The sequence below is a fragment of the Halyomorpha halys genome, unplaced genomic scaffold (genome assembly GCF_000696795.3).
Source record: "Halyomorpha halys isolate HHAL.00 unplaced genomic scaffold, Hhal_1.1 Scaffold11.1, whole genome shotgun sequence".
Lineage (NCBI taxonomy): Eukaryota > Metazoa > Arthropoda > Insecta > Hemiptera > Pentatomidae > Halyomorpha > Halyomorpha halys.
The window spans coordinates 1,492,598-1,514,350 of NW_027111958.1; the positions used below are offsets into that span (position 1 = coordinate 1,492,598).

General features: G+C 30.2%; 1 protein-coding gene across 1 annotated transcript in view; it reads right to left on the reverse strand.

The window, feature by feature from the left end:
* The window catches only part of stmA (Protein EFR3 homolog stmA), a gene marked incomplete in the record, with an annotated part of 122,895 nt that overhangs the window by 26,121 nt on the left and 75,021 nt on the right, over window positions 1–21,753 (reverse strand). Inside the window, 4 exon segments of the mRNA XM_067049883.1 lie at window positions 584–736; window positions 1,465–1,615; window positions 5,368–5,495; window positions 5,607–5,680. Coding sequence (XP_066905984.1) covers window positions 584–736; window positions 1,465–1,615; window positions 5,368–5,495; window positions 5,607–5,680 — 506 coding nt within the window.

A 21,753-nucleotide genomic window follows, 5' to 3' on the forward strand; every position in this document is an offset into this window, starting at 1 on the left:
TATTTTTATTCTTATCATTGTATCTTATCTTTTTATTTTTATTCTTATCATTGTATCTTATATTTGTATTTATATTCTTATCATTGTATCATTTTAGCCCTGATGAAGCCCTGCAAAGTGGGGCGAAACGTCGGAAAATAAATAGTGGTTAACTATTTTTGTTTCTTCTTTGACCGCAACCCTGACCATCTTCTTATATATTTATAATTTAATGTTTAATTTATGTTTATACTTCATAATTTAAATTTTAAGATTTTATCTTTGGTTTCTTTAAGAAATTATGTTTTCTCCTATACTTCAAATATTCTTTGAATTATGTTATATTAACTTAATGAATTATTAACTTGCAAATTTATTTATCATTATATGTATTATTTATGAAACAATAAAATCTTGTAGTCCGATGCAGTTTGCATTTCAATATTTTCAAATAACCTTAACAAATAAAAAATAAATAAAACCATCACCAAAAATAAAACATTACAATATGATATATATTTTAAGCAATCAAAATAATTTATCCTACAAATAAAAGAAGGCAAAGTAAAATTTATTAGATATTTATTGTCATATAATAGCTTACCTGCAAGCCTCGGATCCCAGCTAACCTCAAAGTCTTTCTAACTTGAATGTCAGTAGCATTATTATGACACATCGAAGAGAACTTCGAAACAAAAAAGTCATATCTCCTATGGTAAGAAGGAGTATCTTCTTCGATGTTAGCGAATTTGACAAACTAAAAGTAAAATAATACTTAGAAAATTAACAAAAAAAAAAGAAAATGATACGGTTAACTGGGAAAGAGTGAAATGGAGCAAATGACCAAAAAACGATTAAAAAATAGCCCCAGAAGAATTATTCTCATTTTTATTTCACACTTGTTAACCCTGTAATGCTTCGCTATAGCTATATTTGAGAATGTGCTATATATAAATTAATAACTTAGGAACGTATAATAATTTTATATCTAGGCTACAAATTTTATAACAAAATTTTTAAAATTGTAGGAAGATAGTCCGAGAGGCAGTCATTAAAGGTACCAAAATAGTAGAAAAAACTATTTGGGTACCTTTATTGACCACCACCCAGACTATTTACTTTATATGGTTCTTCCGAAATATTATTTTAAGGCAATCCACAGCGCAGGTGATGTTTGCCTAGTTATATAAAGATGACCAGCCTATTCTAACCCAGGTGGCGGGTCAAGTTTTTTATTTTGTAGGACCACCACTTAACGAAAAAAGTCAACACCCCAGGCTGGATTCGAACTGGTGCCGCCCGCAGATCTCAGACGACCCTCCAAAATGTTTAAAAATATAAGCAAATATACTGATTTCAATGAATTTTTTTTTATTTGTAGGGACTTTATTCCTCCTATCAAATAATAGCTCAGTTCACTCTATAAAAATATCATTATTAAGAAATGTTTAAAAAAAAAAATTAATCTATCACATCTATACGTACGCTATTTGTAGCTAATACTTGGAGATCTGGCTCAGTAGACTCCAATAACTTCTGTACCATTCGTAAAAAACTTTCAACAAACAAATTCAAAGTTTGAGAATGGCAAGCACTTAAAAGTTGGTCCATTGCCTCCATAGCAATTATAACATAACTGAAAAATAACAAATACATTTAAATATAAATACAAATATTTCTACTGGTAATCAAATAATACAGAATTTCAAAACATACAAATATTCACTATGGCATTTTCTTGATGTAATAGCTATCATGCTTCATTTTAAAAAAATAAATAAAATCAATTTGGCACAAGGATAAAGGAAAATAAAATTATAATGGCTTTTGTGGCACAAGAGAAATGATATGAATCAGCTGAAGATCATTTCAATAGCCAGTGTTCTGAGCATCTAGAGCAGTGGTTCTGAGCCAGTGGTTTGGGTACCAGGTGTGGCCTCCAGAACCTTCGGAGAGTCCGGTAAGGAATATTTTGCAAGGAATTAAAGTTAGATCTGTTTTATTGATTACCTTTCCTGATGTTTAAGCGATAGTCAATTCATGGTAAAATCCCTTTTTAAGAACATAATTTTCATATATTTCCCGAGGGGATTCTACTTTTGTACCAGCTGGGAGGGGGGTGAGCCACATATAGTTAAATTTCTAGCTTAATAGAATTATATGAATAGGAAACTACTGATCTATATGAAAAAACACAATGATGTAACAATGGGTTATCACTGAAATTAACATTGCTAATAAAAAGTGTTAACATTTTGATGCATATTATTAAGACTGGTCAATAGTGAAATATTATTAACATTGCTTTATTTAACAGAAATGTTAATAATATTTTATGTTAAATACAAAGATTTGTTGAACATATTAATGAAATTTTAGCTGCCCCTATGCCATGTGTTTAGTATGCCCCGGAATCCATCCCAAAATACTTACTTAAAGACCTACCTGGTGGAGAATGTGGTAGAAAAGACCATATTTGAGGTGGCTGGATGAGGTTGAGGAAATATTGAAAAATATGGGAATTAGAGGATGATGGATGCTTATCACAAATAGGAGAGAGAAGAGGAAGGGAAGGTTATAAGACATGCCTAGAATCTTGTAAGCAGTGTCATACTAATAAATAAAATATATCTTGTACTTAAAATGCATCTTTTGGGTAAAAAATGGAAGTGGTAAGGGAAAACATTCTCATTTTTAAAAAGTCTCAACTATTTTTTGATACAAGTCAAGGTTTTACAAGTGTATATAATAAATAAAGAAAAAATAAATGTAATGCATCAAGATTTTGATGTCTTAATAATAATATTCCATCATGAAAAAAATGTATAAATTTTTTTTAATGAAAAAATGGTACAGACATGCCAATTTAATTATTTCATTGCAAATGATAATTAAAATAGATATCATTTTATAAATAATAATTATAATTGAGGAATTTTTCATTATAAGTCAATGTACCTACTTTTTAAAAATTATTAATAAAACATTAATATGAGAACATATTAATAACTCATCATGTAGATAAGTTAATTTTTTATTGAAAATGATCTGCAACATCAAGGTTACAGTGGAAAATTTGAATTTTGAAAAAAAAAAAAAAACATTCTCAGCAGTAGTCTATAGCTGTGTAAAATTATTTGTCGAGAAAAAAAAACATTCACTTTTGAGAAGTCAATATATAATGTAATATGATAAAAAAGTGCTTGGAAAACTCCTCAATTATATAATTTATACCAAATGAATGATAAATATCATTATATCATTTACAATATCAATCAAATAAAATGACTTATAACATCTGATAACCCTCGATGCAAAGACTATGTTAAGTATCTATAAAAAGAACTTAATAAAATTTATATATAGGTAAGTAAAAATAACATAATTAAGGGAATAAAATAGAAATTTTAAGTTGTATAATGCAAAGGAATATGAATATATTAGTTTAATAATAATTTAAAAAATTAAAATTATGGAAAGAAAAATAAAATTGAGAGAAAGCAAATATATATAACTAATGAAATATGTAACCATAATATTAAAATAAAGAAACAAAATATGAAGTTAAGTTAGGCAAAATAAGTGAATAGAAAGCATAATAATAATAATATTTATTGTTATTTTTTGCCCTTATCCTTCTCTTTGTTTAAGAACTCTGACCTATCACCAATCAATAAATAAAGCCCTAAGAAATCCATACAAGGGAATACCCATTAGTCATCCATAACAAGCCATAATTTGTATATTTACATTTGAAGAAATGAATGGATAAAGATGTTAGTTATGGCAGAAAAAAAAAAAAAAAAAAAACAATCTGTGAAAAATCGAACTTATTACTGCTTCAGCCTGGAAAACTCAATTTTTAATTTCTGAAAACTATCAAAATTTAAGATTTAGATAAATTTAAGAATAGGAGTATTTAAAATATTCTTCAAAGTAAAAAATTATTTTTTCCCTCAGAAATGCCAAACTCTTTCATCCACCCAAATATTCATTTATATTGTATATTTGTAAATGCAAATAGATAAAAATAAGGATTAAATAATACAAATTTATTTCTAGCTTCATATTATAGCTTATGCATTTCTTTAACAAGCTACCTATTTGAATAATAAACAATTAAACCAGAGAATTTCTAATAATATAAGTAAGGCCATTTAAAAAAAGGTATATTCCAGTATATTATAAAAAATAATTATATAACATGTAACATAAATTATATGTTAAATATAAGTGTATGGAAAAAGATTATAATTTATTGTATAATACAATATTACTAATAGTTATGACAAATAGCTATTAGTAACTAGGGTGTAGACTTGCATTAATTAAGAAGTGTAGCCATTACAATATGCTAGAGCCACCATTGTATTTTTTTTTTTAAATTAGATAATTATACATTTCATGATGAATGTAATAACTCAAGGTTTTTTAATTGCTGGGAAAAATGTAATAAAAAAACATTAGTTTAAATACAAAGCATTCTTGAGTAATAATTATGGAATAAATCATTTAAAAAACAAAATTTAAGGTCATTCCAATAACTTCTATAAATTTATAAGTTGAATAGAGTAAATTAAATGAGATATTACACGATAATATTTCATAATCGTAATGAATAATTTTAAAACAACACAAAACATAGAAACAATCAATAGTCTTTTAAGACATTAAATCACAGTTGGATTTAGGATCTTCATAAAATAATAAATGACACATTATGAAACTTCATTGGAAAAAAAATATGAGCTACTGACAATAAAAATCTAATTAAGGAATTACAACATGAAATTTACTACACCAAATTATGGGCAGCAAGCAAATTATGGGCATTGAACACTGTTGGGTTTTAGGCCCTTAAGCCCTAACAAACAACAAATACAACAGCAAATCAAAAATTATCAACTGGACTTTGAATTTTGTAAACAATGATTTCAGAGGTGGAATATGGCAATGTTGAAATAACATATGAACAAGAATTTAGCATAACTAAGTTATGAAAAATAATATAAACTTCAAAAATACTAATATCGTCATTCTACTTCAATAGTAGCACAATTTATAAAAATGTTTTTATTTTATATTGAACGTATTACAAATAATGTATTGTAAATTGGGGGTTAATTTCTCTAAAGGGGGTTCCCTACAGACTGTCCTAAAGCTAAAAATAAAGAATCTGTTTAAAACAAAATAAAAAAGATTATTTGGTCAGATTGTGTACTCCCATAGGAAAGCAGCGATATGAAATAAAGTAACCAAATTTTGAGTAATTAAGTTTCTAATAAATCATACACATGTTTATAACACTAAATGAAGTTAAATTTTGAACAACTCAACTTAGAATTACAAACTACAAACTAGTTTTAATTGAAAACACTCTGTACATACCATGTTTTCTTCCTAGATATATCACGACTGGCACGCTGAAATATATATTCTCCTATCCTATCCAATTTTTCTGGAGATGACAATGAGTAAAATGTAAGCTTTTCCATATTAGTTTTAACAAGTCCATCCTAAAATGACACAATAATATAAACTAAGGAGTATTCAGAATAAATTTAGAAACTTTAATTAATTAATACATTTAGTGAAATAAGTAAGAACCTGTATTAATTAGTAAATACCTGTGGATTAGCAGGAAAAATGTTGTCAACAAGCCTTTTGTACCGAGGCCTCATACAGGAACAAGTGAAGCAACCTGAAAATAGAAATATATCTATTCAAATACTTTAACATTAAGAGAGAAAAGAAATGTTTTCTATAAACGCGAACAGACCTAAACACATCCTTAACAGTTATTGGGTGTAGATTTGACTTGAGCAACGGGGGGAGGGGTATCAGAAAGGTAACAAGCTTGTTACGGAAAGGTTGACAGCCGGCAAAAGCCGAACATGCACGAACTCTCCCGATGTCTTCGTAGTATAAAAGAGTACTACAATAGTCGGGGAGAAAAAAAGGCAGTTATCTCACCCCAATTTTTTATTACTTTAATAAAAACTATGTATAATTACTAGTCAAATTGACAAGTCTGCCAAGTATAGGTAGGGGGAATAAAAAATAGCGGCTGTTTCAAAACTTTAAATAAACACTAATTTTTGATTCGAAGCTCTATAAAAACTACCAACAACACTAGAAAATCTAAGAGAACATTATTTAAAGAAGAGTAAATTTTCTGAAATATTATCCCTAAAAGAGCTATTTACGTCCAATAGTTCTCCAGATATAGATTTTTAAAAAGCAAAATATCTACTGAAAGATTAGTAGTTAGTTAATTTATTTTGAGAAATCTATATCTCAGGAACTATGTGACGTACAGATGTCTATTAGCACTCAAATTAAAGCTAGTTAAATTTACTACAAAATAGTTAATAATGTTTATCTTTCTAGAAATAGTAGTTTTCATGATATTTGCTAAAATAAATTGATTTATAGTTGTTCGGACAATATTATTGATTTATGAAAAACTTTATTTCATAAACCATTGGACGTACTGATGTCTGCCAGCGCTCAAATTAAAGCTAGTTAAATTAACTACAAAATAGTTAATTATTTTTATCTTTGTAGGAGTAGTAGTTTTTATAATATTTGACAAAATAATCTCACAAAATGTTAATTTCTAGTTGTTCGTATAAAATGTTGGATTTTTGAAAAATATAACTCTAGATCCATAAGACGCACATATGTCAGCTAACACTCAAAATAAAGGAAATTTAACTTACTATAAAGTAGTTTATGACACTTATCTTCGTAGGGGTAGTAGTTTTTATGATATTCACTTATGAATATAAATTTGGCAAATGAAAAATGGTCCGAACAACTATAAATCAATTTATTTTAGCAAATTTCATGTAAACTATTACTCCTAAGAAGATAAACATCATAAACTACATTAAACTAGCTTTAATTTGAGCGCTAATAGACATCTGTACGTCTGTAAGGTTTTTGAGATATGAATTTTTCAAAATAAATTCATTAACTACTGATCTTTCAGTAGGTCCCATACAACATTTTTATGAAATGTTGCTTTTTAAAAAGGTATATCTCGAAAACTATTTAACGTAAATAACTCTGTTAGGGCTCATATTTTAGCAAATTTACTCTTATTTAAATGACGTGCTCTTAGGTTTTCTTGTGTTGTTCCTACTTTTTAAGATATAGAGCTCCAAATGAAAAATTAGTTTTTTTTAACGTTTTGAAACAGCCGCCATTTTTTATCCCCCCTACCTCTACTTGGCAGACTCATCAATTTTGACTAGTAATTATACATAGTTTTCATTAAAGTAATCAAAAATTGGAGTGAGATAACTGCCTTTTTTCTCCTCTTGGGCTCTTGTACTAGAGTTATATGCTGTTTTATTTAAATGAAGAAGGAAAATTTATTATTCAAACAATAATTGGAAAATGACGTAGTTTTATTAAGGTAGTAATGTAGAGTTCTATCCTATAATGATCAATCATGTTAACATAATAAAAGCAGGAAAATATTGTTATGTATGATGTACAGGTTTGCCGCTTGCCACAAATCCTGTGTATAAATGCTTGGTAAACATCGGAAGCAACAAACTTCGGTATACACATGCTTGTTTTTTCTTTTGAATTTTTTCGGCTATAAAATTCGATTTAATCTATTTTAACTATAAAAAGGGGCAAAATAAATATAAGCGAAATCAAAAGGAAACGTAAATTATATAACGTAAACGTAAATTAATAAATTCAACCTTTGGTACTAGAATTTATATCTGAAACTTTTAATTTAATTACCTAGACATATAATGTCTTCATAAAAATATATTTCTACTATGTTAACTCAAAAATAAACTGCTGAAGTTGATTGACAAGGTTTGAAACAATATATTTACACCGAATCAATAGTACTTTAAAATATACAACCATAACCAAGAGATAATTATAGAATCCAAATGTTGGGCAAATTCTTTAATTAATTAAAACACAGAAAGCACAAATATTCATCCGTTGGCAATTGTAAAACAGTGCTAACGGAATACAAACCTGTGGATGCATCACAAGCGCCTTTGATTTTTTCACTAATATTTATGTAATTTTGAACCCCACCTTGGTTTACAGCTTTGTACCTTATTATCCAACATTGTAAACATATTTTTAGTTATGTTGTATATTTTTTAAGCCCTGCAAAGTGGAGCGATATGTCGGGAAATAAATAGTCGTTAACTATTTTTTTGTTTCTTTTGACTGCACCACCGACCATCTCTAGTAAAAGAGCCCAAGAGGAGAAAAAAGGCAGTTATTTCACCCCAATTTTTGATAACTGCAATGAAAACTATGTGTGATTATTAGTCTAAATTGATGAGTCAAAATACAAAAGATTGATCTACATGACTCTAATAAGGCCGATCTGGACATATGGAGTTGAGCTTTGGGGCTCCACTAAACCTTCGAATTCCTCTAGTATTCAATCCTTACAATCCAAAATCCTTCTTAAAATCCTCAATGCTCCTTACTTTGTCACAAATAAAATCATACATAAAGACCTTAATGTTCCCTATGTAACCGATCTAGTCCGAACCAGATATCACTCCTTCCATTATTAACTCCCTAACCACTCAAACCCACTAGTTTCTAACCTTGCATACTCTTCCATTCCTAACAATCCTCCGAGGCGCCTGAAAAGAAGATGGCCACTAGACCAGCTAATGTAAAATGTCATTATAATGCTACCAATGGGTAGTTTCTCTACACGCCTGTAACACTCCAATTTAACTTAGATCAGATGTACTAAATGTATTATAATGTACAATTGTAAATAGCAATAAATAAATATTAAAATAAAAAAAAGAAATTGATGAGTCTGCCAAGTAAAGGTAGGATAAATAAAAAAATGGCAGCTGTTTCAAGACGGTTGAATAAATTAATTTTTCATTCGGAGCTCTATATCTTTAAAACTACCAACAACAATAGAAAACCTGAGAGGCCATCATTTCATGTAGAGTAAATTTGCTAAAATATGAGCCATAATAGATTTATTTACGTTCAATAGTTCTCGAGATATAATTTTAAAAAGCAACATTTCATTAAAATTGTACAGAACGTACTGCAAGATCAGTAGTCAGTGAATTTATTTTGAGAAATTTATATAACAAAAACCATTCGACGTACAGATGTCTATTAGCACTCAAATTAAAGCTAGTTTAATGGACTATAATGCAGTTTATGAATTTTATCTTCAAAGGAGTAGTAGTTTTAATGATATTTGCTAAAATAAATTGATTTATACTTGTTCCGACAAATTTTCACTTGCCAAATTTATATTAAAATGTGAATATCACAAAACCTTCTCTCTAAATAGCAATGAGTACTTTAGAGCAAATTCTTTTTGAAAATTCGGCACTTAAGTCCTAATTAGACTATTGCAATTAGTATAGAACCTATCAAGTATTAAAGAGCACTTAATTTCACATTGATTCGTCGAGCTTAATTAAAATTGTTAAAGCTGTTTTGGAGAAAATAGAAAAATTGTAAAAAAATCGATTCTATAACGCGGTACTACAGGTTAATCGGTTTTAGCGAAAAAGTTGCAGTCATATCCTGTACATATAAATTTGCAATTTTAGTTACTCATGACTTCGTTTTTGAGCTAGGCCACACACGCAAACAAATGCATTTTGTCAAAATTTGTTATTTGAAATGAAATGAAAAATTAATCGGGTCGTTACCAATCTTCCCTCTAAGCCACAACCCCTGATGAAGACCTGAAACCCAGGTCGAAACGTCGGCATAAAATAAATATGGTTTTGTTTATTTATGTTGTTCTTTGCTGACCGCACCCCCCGACAAACTTCTTCAAGAAATGAAAAATAGATTATTATTCTGGGACTAGGTCCCTTTGGAACAATTAAAAAGGTAATTTTAATTTTACGATAAAATATATTGGCCAAAAAACAGTGTGCCCACACTTAATTATGATAAAAAAAGGTAGTTACAAAACATATGTACTAATATAATATTGGATTAGATTCGTAAAGTAAAAAGTAGTTAAATAGAAGGGTTTTAAACGAGGGAAGGGTTGGTATATGACGTATGTTAGAGGAAATAGAGTTCCAGAGCTATGCAGCTCGGGTAAAAAATGATTTATCATGATTTATGTACGTATTCCGTTTTTATGCCGAGTTGAAGTGGCTTTATCATTCCTACCGTCGTAAGTATTTTCTGGCTTCCTTCTTCTTCCAAGTCATCCTATTCCGCCATCCATCATACATCTCCGAGATCCTGCAATTCAAATCCTCCTTCAATACCCGTTCCCGGTCTTCAGATTTATACACAAGGGCCCACCGAACCGCTGCTTTCGATAGATCGTTCATTATCCAAGCCTCATCCTTCCAACATCCGTCGTTCCAATACCCTTCCTACCTTTAAATCCCACCTATTCAATCATTTCCTACCCATTCAGACCCCATAAAACTGTAAATTAATATAATTGTAAATATGTATGTAAACTATTATATCATTCTTAATTATTTTTACATCGTTTTCTTTTCTCTTTTTTATTTATTCATTTTTTTTATTGTTCAACTGATAAAAGTGAGAAAGTAACCTACAATTATTTTTTTAATTTTGACTGTTTATATTTCTTTGTATTTTTTTTGTTTAAGTATCTCTGAGACTCCTCAGCCCTCATCTATTGATTTCTCTGTATTATTCTAAAGGGACTCGTCCCAGAATAAATAAAGCATTATTATTATCTCTGCTGATCCCGAAAATAAATCGTACAGCGAAATTCATAAGACGTTTAAGTTTAGATTAGGAGATTACCCGAGAGTCCATAATATACCAGGCAGCCATAGTCAAAGTGGGGAGAAACAAGATTATTTGGACTCAGGGGACCACAAAATTGACCGCAATACTCTACCTTACTATATATTCTACATATAGATAAATGAAAGTAACAAAGTGATTTTATTTCCTAACGGTAATTAATTATACAGATAGTCTTAAAGGTTCGAAAGATCAAACTACGCAAATACCCATTAATCAGAATTATCCAAAAACTGAAAGACAGCTCAGCAGTTAACAACTTCTTGAGATAACTTTAAAAAAAAAACAAAAAAAAAAAAAACATTCATAACCAATAACCTTCCAACACAACTATTTCGTCTGTATCAAAAGTAATGAGAGGTCATGTATCCAATCACATGATAGTAAAAATAAAATTTAGTTCTTCAAAAATATCTATGCATTAATTACATTAACTGGAACATAAAAGGTTATCTACATAAAACAATTAATTACTTAAGCAGAACATACTATTTACTAATTTCTTTCATGTTGGAAAACAGAAGAATGTAAGTTATGTCTGTTTTTGAAACCCACACACCCTAACCCACTATACATAATATATACACAGGATAACTATGGTACATCCCGCAAGAGAAATATTCCTGAATACAAAAATAATATAGACAAAATAAATGTTATGCTTGATCTACACGTTTGCCAATAGGCGCAAGTCCAAATGCTTGGTAAACAAAAATCACAAAGTATCCACATGCTTGAATGTTCTTTTGAGTTTGGTCAGTCATAATATTCAATTTACTGTATTTTCATTATAAAAATGAAGAAATTAAATGAAATGTAAAAAATACCAAAGTAGGTTGTATGACAGAAATGTATATAAATAGAACTACCTAACCTATAAACTATACAAAAATAAACATTAAACCTACATAAACTATATAAACCTTCAGTATCCATTAGGCTTTTGATTTTCCAGCGAACAGGTTCGTTTTTATTCTTTTTTTGTTTTCTTTCCCCTTTCTTTATTTTACTCTTACCCCTTATTTTCTCCACTTTTATCCATTTTCCTTACCCGCGTTATACGTTTTGTTCACTATATTATTATTGGTGTTTTCAGAATTTTTTTTTTTTCTATTCATTTCTTGGTATATTTTACTTATATTTTTGCCTCTTTATCATCTATTATTGTTACATATATTTTATTCCTCTCAATTTTCATTTTCTTTTCATATTTCAATTTTTAAATTAATAATAACTAATATGTTCATACTTCTTTGCATTATATAACTTCATCAATTACCTATGTATACATTTTATTTCCCGCTTCTCTCATCATTTCATTTTATTAATTCTATTTTGTAAAATTATTCATTTTATGTGTAAAATTATTCTGTTTATACTTTCTTTTTTCTTTTTTTTTATTTTTCTATACTTACTGTGGTTGTTATCTTGTTCTCTTTTTAGCCCTGAAGAAGGCTAGAAACTCTAGCCGAAACGTTGGCACAATAAAATAGGTTAATCCAACTTATTTGTGTTTATCATTGACCACACCCCCAACCATCTTCTCCTCGTATATAAACCTTCCTTCTAGAGTTTTTATCAGAATCTTTTTAATTTAATTATCTGGACATATAATGGTAGAATGGGAAGAAGAGGTGCTCGGGAAAGGGATGCAAATTAACATCTCAAAGAGTAAAGTACTGGTTATGTCGAGGGAAGAACAGGAAGACGTCCAACTGATCTGCAAGGGCGAGACTCTTGAGGTAGTGAAGGAATATACCTCACAGGTACCGTAATATGAAACAGAATATGTAAGGCGAATCAAGCGTATTACCAGATTACTAATTGCATCATCAGCCACCGCGAAATAGACAAGAAGAACAAAATGCATGTATGTAAGTCTGTTTACTTACACTCATCTATGGCGGAGAAAGCTGGACAGGCACTATAGTCGCATGACGACAATGGAAATGATGTTCCTTCGTAGATCTGTGAACTAGAAGGGATCGCATTAGAAACGAAAGCATTAGAGAGCAACTAGGAGTTGCAGAACTTAAAACCACTCCAGAAAGACGGCAACTCCAGAGGTTTGGACATGTCTGCCGCATGAACGAGGACATGAATCCTATATTTTAGATATTTTAGACTCTATATTAAAGGCTCGATCCACAGGAAGGAGACCACGCGGACACCCCAGAATTACCCACCAATTTGCTTATTTGTACATTTATTGAAGTAGGACATGTCCCATGTTTCCACTCTAGCTCTGTATGCCAGCTCGTTCCATACGATTGTAGAGTTCACGTGGTGCACCATCTTTAGCAAGTGGGTCTCAAAGCTCTCAACATTAGCGTTCTTAGCCGAAGAGATGAATCAGGATGATCCTTGAGAGCCTGCCGTCGTTATGCAATTACAAATTTCTCCGGACATCCATTTGCTGGATCTAGAGTGATCTCTTTGGCGCCCGGAATTTTTATGGCTGGGTTCTATTTGAAGGAACAAAATGGTTTGTTGTAAAACTTTGATGTGTAATTAAATAAAAACACTTCTTATATAATAATTATTGACATAATTGTGAACTCTCAATAGTCTCTTAACCTAACAATAACAATCAAACAAGACACTTAACACATACTGACTATATCGTATCTTAGAAAAACCTCTCGACTGTTACCATCGATAATCGATACAAAATCACTACATGGTTGCTAACTATTCAAGAACTACCGTCTATTACACACCAAGAGTGTATCCTAAGAATTGGAAGTAAAAGAGGCAAATCCCTCAAAGAAATGAAGCGGCTAAGCAGGGACTCCAGGGAGGAGTGGTTGTGCTGGATCGAGGCTTCTCGACATGGCATCAGAGGAAGATAAAGAAGAAGACATATGATGTCTTCATAAATATATATTTGTGTTATGGTAAATAAAAAATAAACGTCTAAAGTAAATTAACAAGATTTGAAAGAATGCATTTCGATTGAAAATTAAAATACACAACTTTAAACTTGAGTTAATATTAAATTTGGATAAACTCTTTCATTAATTAAAACATAGACAGTACAAACATTTACCAGTTGGCAGTTTTAAAACAATTCTAACTGAACACAAACGTGTGGATAAAGCACAAGCACTCTTTGATTTGTGCTCAAAAACCGATACTCAAATTCAGACCAATTTGTACCATCCAAATCCATACACACTCTTACACATGGGCTAACTTGCTATAGTTTGGCAAACATGTAGAGGCACCTATAAACTCTAAGAAAACGATGTATACTCACGAAATATTTATTTAAGGTTAGGAGAGAGTTTGGAAGACATCAGAGTATATAGTACTCCTCACCGTATGTTGATTGGACCATCTATATTTCTTCACATCCGATCGCATTTTTCTCTCCTGAGTTATCAGCAAGGAGTTTCTTTTCACTAAAAATTTAGTTACTTCACCAAAATGAATTTTTTAACACATGTTTATTTGATTTAAAGCTCTTATGTACTTCAAATAAGAGAGGAGGGGGGAGTTTTACAGGTGTAATGCCCGATCTACAAGTTTGCCACTTGACGCAAATCCTACAAGTCTTGGTTAACAAACGAAGCAACAAAGGTTTAAGTAAACACGCCCTTTTTGTACTTTTGTCGGCTATTACTTTCGATTTATGTTATTTACATTATAATAAGTAACAAAATAAAGATAGGTGAAATAACATAAGCTATAAATCCAACTTTCATTCCAGATTTTTTTATCAAATATTTTTATTTAAAAAATTAATTAATTAATTACCCAAACTTATAAAGTATTTATAATTTTATATTTGTTATAACTTATAAAGTTAATTAACAAGATTTTAAACGAAGTATTCACACCGAATCAAAAGAATTTTAAAATACACAATCTTTTTTTTTTTTATAATTTTTTATTGTTATTTACAACTGTATACATATATACACATCAAGTAAATTTGCTGTAAGTGATATTATGACATGATACAAACATGTGGAGAATCTACCCATTGATAGAACTCCAAAAATACTTCTAAAGCAGAAGATCTCGAGGCCATCTTCTTTTCAGACGTCTAAGAGGATTATTAGGTAGTGAAGGAGAAGCCAGGTTAGAAACGAGTTGGTTTGGGTGGTTGGGAAGTTTATTAGGAAGGATTGGTCTCTGGTTCTGGCCAAATCGGCAACATAGGATTTTGGACTGTACGGATTGGATTCGAGAAGAATTAGATGGTTTAGTGGAGTCCCATAGCTCAATTCCATATGTCCAGATAGGCCTTATAATAGTCATGTAGATCAGTCTTTTGTAATGGATTGGAAATTTAGACCGTTTGTCTAGTAAATGTTGTAATAGTCGGAATCGACGAGCAGTTTCCTGTCTTTTCAGTCTTGTATGAGAATTCCATGTCAGTCGTTTGTCCAGATTTAGTCCTAAGTAACGGATCTGCTCAACAGGAATAAGTGGGGTATTATTAAAAGATACTGTGGGGCAAGATTGAAAAGACAGGAAACTGTACGTCGATTTCGACTATTACAGCACCTACTAGACAAACGGTCTAAACCAACAGATTACAAAAGACTGATCTACATGACTGTAATAAGGCCAATCTGGACATATGGAGATGAGCTTTGGGGCTCCACTAAACCTTCAAATTCCTCTCGTATTCAATGAATACAATCCAAAATCCTTCGTAAAATCCTCAATGCTCCTTACTTTGTCACAAATAAAATCATACATGATTAAAAGACTTTAATGTTCCCTATGTAACCGATCTAGCCCGAACCAGATATCACTCCTTCCATTATAAACTCTCTAACCACTCAAACCCCCTAGTTTCTAATCCTGCATACTCTTCCATTCCTGACAATACTCCGAGGCGCCTGAAAAGAAGATGACCACGAGACCAGCTAATGTAAAACGTCATTAGAGTGCTGCCAATGGGTAGTTTCTCTACACGCCTGTAACACTCCAATTTAACCGAGAGCATATTTACTATTAGCAATAAACAAATATTTAAAAAAAAAATCATATTTCAGGAATCAGTGGCCGAAACGTCGGATTTTTAAAGAAATAATAAAGAGTATTTTCAGACTTAAATTAGATAAAAATTATTTAATTAAAACAAAAAAAAAAGTATGAAGAAAGTCAAAAGATTAAACACAAAGAAATATTTCTATTTAAAAAATTATATTTCGGGAAAAATTGAATGTAACCTGCTCTATCAGACCTTATATTTTAGATAATTTAATCTACTTTAGACGATGTTCTGTGAAGGTTTTTGGGATTTAGGAATATCTTCGCAAATCCAAAAATGCTTAACAAAGAATGTAACCTCACTAATTAGAGCCAATGAAATCCTCAAGTCAACAGCCAGACTAAAATAGCCCAGAAAACACAATCACAAGTGAATGGCTCTGTGACCAGGAGCACCGTTCTTAAACAAATGCAGTTATTTTTGGAAAGAGCTGCACAGTGAAGTAGGTCCAATCACTTTACCAATTTCCTTGAAGTCAACCCTTAGCATCAACCTTTCAAAATGAATGTTACAATAAACAAAATAAGTTATAATAATACATATTTTCACTTACAATATAGACCATTCGAAAGCATTAGTACATGAGCCGGGGTGATAAAAGGCCGTTATTTCACCCCAGTTTTTGATTACTTTAATGAAACCTATGTATAATTACTAGTAATAATTGATGAGTCTTCCAACAATAGTTAAAGGGAATAAAAAATGGCGGCTGTTTCAAAACGAAAAAAATAATTATATATAGGAAGATGGTCAGAGTTGCGGTCCAAGGAGAAACAAAAATAGTTTACAACTATTTATTTTCCGACGTTTCGCCCCACTTTGCAGGGCTTCATCAGGGCTAAAAAGATACTAAATGATACAATGATAAGAATAAAAATAAGTAACAATGGAAAGAGTAAAATTTTTTTATCAAGATACGTAAAATATACAGTTAAAAAATACAGATTTACATAAAACAAAAACAATACGGGGAAGGGAAAAAAAGATATTAAATAAACGTCATGAAAAAATAATAATTATTAAACAATAAATAATAATATAAATTATTATTTTTTCATGACGTTTATTTAATCTCTATTTTTTTTTAAACTGTATATTTTACGTATTTTTATAAAAAAATTTTACTCTTGCCATTGTTACTTATTTTAATTCTTATCATTGTATCTTATCTTTGTATTTTTATTCTTATCATTGTATCATTTTGTATCTTTTTAGCCCTGATGAAGCCCTGCAAAGTGGGGCTAAACGTCAGAAAATAAATAGTTGTAAACTATTTTTGTTTCTACTTTGACCCCAACCCTGACCATCTTCCTATGAAAAAAATAATTTCATTCCGAGCTCTATATCTTTAAAACTACCAAAAATACTAGTAAAACCTAAGAAAACTTTATTTAAAGTAATTAAAGTAAATTTGCTAATATATGAGCCCTAATAGAGCTATTTACCTTCAATAGTTCCCGAGATATAGCTTTTTAATTTGCAATGTTTCATAAGATAATCACTGAAAGATCAGTAGTTAGTGAATTTATTTTGAGAAACCTATATCTCAAAAACCATTCGACGTACAAATGTCTATTAACACTCAAATTAATGCTAATTGAATGTACTATAATGTAGTTTATAGGAGTAGTAGTTTTTTTGATATTTGACAAAGTATTATCGGAACAACTAGAATTTGTTAATTTAATTTGTCAGATATCATAAAAACTACTACTCCTACGAAGTTAAACATTATAAAATACTAGATTAATTATTTTATGTATGAGAGTAGTTTAGTTTATTATTAATTTAAAAACAATTTTGATCCTTTTTTCCTCTCAACTTTTATTCTTTAAATTTTTTCTAAAGTTTCGGCCCTCAGGCTATTCTCAAGGATACTTACTACCTTCAATATTGATGTCATTTCTTTTTCAAAATCTTAAAACTGGAGGCTAATTGCCTTTGTCCTATATAACTTTTTCTAAAAAATTTCTTCTTAGATTTAAAACCACTTCACTTACCAATTACAACTTAAAACTAACTTAAGTTGTAAATGATAAGTGAAGGAAGGAAGAAAAGTGTTGTGTAAAAAAGATTTTAAATCTAAGAAGAAATTTTTTAGAAAAAGTTATATGGGACAAAGGTAGTTAGCCTCCAGTTTTAAGAATTTAACTAGCTTTAATATGAGTGCCGGCAAACACAATGTACGCCTTATGATTCCTAAGAAGTAATTTTTCATAAATCAAAATTTTTGTCCTAATAGCTATAAATCAACACTTTCTGAATTCATTTTGTCTATTATAACTCGTCAATTATGACTAGTAATTATACATACCTTTCATTGAAGTAATAAAAAATTGGGGTGAAATAACTATTTTTTTTTCTCCTCTTGGGCTCTTGTACTAATACTTTCGAATGGTCGTTATCGTTAGTGAAAATAATAAATAAAACAAACAAACTTGAAAAATATATAACAATAAATTAAGTATTAAACTATCGATTATACTAATCGAAGATAAAATATAATATTACAGAAGAATTATACAAAACAAATGATAAGAAAAGTAATTAAACATCTGAATGAGTTTTCTACATAGTATCATCTATCATTTACTTAATTTATTGCATATATGTTTTCAAGTCTGTTTGTTCTTATTTTATTTTCCTCTGAATTAAGGTTGATATTTCTTTTTTTGTTTCAGAATTGAAGAAGACCTGAAATTCAGGTCGAAACATCGCTACAAATAAATATATTTTAATGGAAGATTGTTGATTGACCGTGTGAATAGATGAATGGAATATGGTCCGGGTGCGGTAAAAAAAAAAACAACTCAAATAGTAGAATTATACTATTTTATTAAGCCAACGTTTCGCCCCACGTTGCAGGGCTTCGTCAGGGCTGTTTTGACGGCAGTCAAAAATAAAGTGGGCCCCGTGTGTTTTGTGACATACACTCACTTTATTTTTGACTGCCGTCAAAACAGCCCTGACGAAGCCCTGCAACGTGGGGCGAAACGTTGGCTTCATAAAATAGTATAATTCTACTATTTGAGTTTGTTTTTTTTTACCGCACCCGGACCATATTCCATTCAAATATATTTTAATTATTCGTGTATCATTACTGAGCGCACCTTAGACCACCTTCTCCTAATATCGAATCTACGGCAAACTATAAACACTTCATTAACAAAAATTTCTCCAGTAGTTGATCAAGAGCACAACCAACTAAAAAATAATTAATGGCCAAAATTTTTAGCACTAAAAAAGATCTGAAGACATTTGTCTAATCGAGGAACCATTCTAGTCTTGGCAGAGGTGGTGAAAGTTGTCACGGTGTTTGAAGCGTAGCTGATCCGATAAATGCAATGTCAAAACATGGCCTGCGTAACTTCCATCAAAAGGAATTACGAAATGTCCAGCCAGTGCTATGGCCTCATTTTGTACAATTATCATATAATATGGGTATTCATGATCTTTAGTTTAACATGTTAAATGGAAAAACTTATGTTAAATGGAGAAATATTTCCTTATTTTAAAAATTTAAAACGATATAACATGTAACATGGTTGAGAGTCTGTTACTAGGTCTGTTAAATGGAGAATGACGTCACGCAACAGACCAGCTGAGCTAGTCACCGTTTTATTTCTCGTGTTAGGTTACTTGCTCGTAATTTGTGTTTTGATTGTGTTAGTATTGTTTTGGGCGTTTTTAAAACTAATAAAGCAATGAATGACAATAATAATAATAATGTAATGACAGTTGTCAATTAGCTCATCTTGATTCTCTTACAGGTTAGAAAATCAAGAAGGCACTCAGTAGCCAAACTTTTACACAACTTCTACTTTTCACTCACATTAGGCATGTTGTAATAAAATACTTTAATCAAAACTTAGAAGTAAACAATAACATGGAATTTTAGAACGAAAGGTTATAAAGCTAGAAAATCTAGCTAGGAGCTCTTATGCAGTTAACCTTCAACATGGGCTGCTCACAATCCTATGCTTATAATATTTAACATGGTAAAACAGTGTACATTTAACACAACATCTTGAATACCCCTAATATTGTAAATAATAAAAATATCTCTCATTACAACTTTTCGAGGCTTCCTACCACATCGTCAGAAATCTTGTTTTGGTTTTTATTTTTACATACATCAAGCTACCATCTTATAATCAGTACAAGAGCCCAAGAGAAAAACAAGTCAGTTATTCCACACCTATTTTGATTATTTTAATGAAAACTATGTAGTAAACTACTAAACTAAGTAAACAAAATTTACTTAGAAAGCATAAAAAGTAACATTTCATAAAAATGTACTGAAAAATCAGAAGTTAGTAAATTTATTTTGAGAAATCTATATCTCAAAGACTATTCGACGAACATATGTCTATTAGCTCTCAAATTAAAGTTAATTTAATTCACCATAAAGTAGTTTATTACGTTTATCTTCATAGGAGTAGTAGTTTTCATTATATTTGCTCAAATAAATTGATTTATAGTAGTTCGGACAAAATTTCATGTAAAAAATTTATATTCATATACGAATATCATAAAAACTACTACCTTTACGAAGATACGTGACAAACTTTAAAGTAAGTTAAATTACTATATAAGAAGATGGTCATGGTTTCGGTCAAAAGAGAAACAAAATTGTTTACAACTATTTATTTTCCGACGTTTCGCCCCACTTTGCACGGCTTCATCAGGGCTAAAAAGATACAAAATGATACAATGATAAGATACAATGATAAGAATAAAAATACAAAGATAAGATACAATGGTAAGAATAAAAACAAGTAACAATGGCAAGAGTAAAATTTCTTTATAATAATACGTAAAATATAAAGCTAAAAAAGTACAGGAGATGCACATAAAACAAAAACAATACGAGTAAGGGAAAAAAAAAACTAAAATTAACACTTTGTGAATTGTCAACTATCATACAAAATACTACTGTTAGGAAGATAAACGTCATAAAATACTTTATAGTACATTTAACTAGCTTTAATTTGATTGCTAATAGACATCTGTACGTCACATAGTTCCTGAGATATAGATTTCTCAAAATAAATTAACTAACTACTGATTTTTCAGTATATTTTTTACGAGATATTGCTTGTTAAAAAGCTATATCTCGAGAACTATTGAACGTAAATAGCTCTATTAGGGCTAATATTTCAGCAAATTTACTCTTCTTTAAATAATGTTCTTTTAGATTTTCTAGTGATCTTGGCAGTTTTAAAGATATAGAGCTCCAAATGAAAAATTCATTTTTTCTACCCTTTTTGAAGCAGCCGCCATTTTTTATTCCCCCTACCTATACTTGGCAGACTCATCAATTTCGACTAGCAATTATACATAGTTTTTACTAAAGTAATCAAAAATTGGGGTGAAATAACTTAATTTTTTTCTCCTATGCTCTTGTACTATTGTTGCCTCCTTTGTCTACAAGTTTCGGATTTGCGTCAAGTAGCAAACGTGTAAATCCAACAAACATCCCAGGTCACATATCTGCCTTAAATAAGTTATTTCAATTTCGTACAACTATTCGTTTTAGAGCTTAGCAATCCTTCCCTGCCAGACACACCCCACTAAATATCGCTCGAGGATTGCCTTATTTTTTGTGCTGTGATCTCCTCTTGTAAGATTGTGACGTGTCGTATATAGTAAGAATACCATGGAGAGCAGCCTTTTTGAGTTTATGGGGTTGAACACACGCACACAAGCGCGATTTTGCGAGACTTATCGACTTCACAGACCTTAAAATATGTATTTTTGGTCAAAACTCAGATTTAAAATTATTCAAGATCACAATACTTCCCCATACTATATATTTCATATATAGGGTGTTTTTTTAAGCCCGATAGAACTTGAAATTGTAAAAAATAACACAAAAAATTAAATTGTAATAAAAATTTTTTTTTTATTCGAAAGATCAATACGTGACATTAACATTTGAAAATGATTTCGGGCATATGGGCACCGCG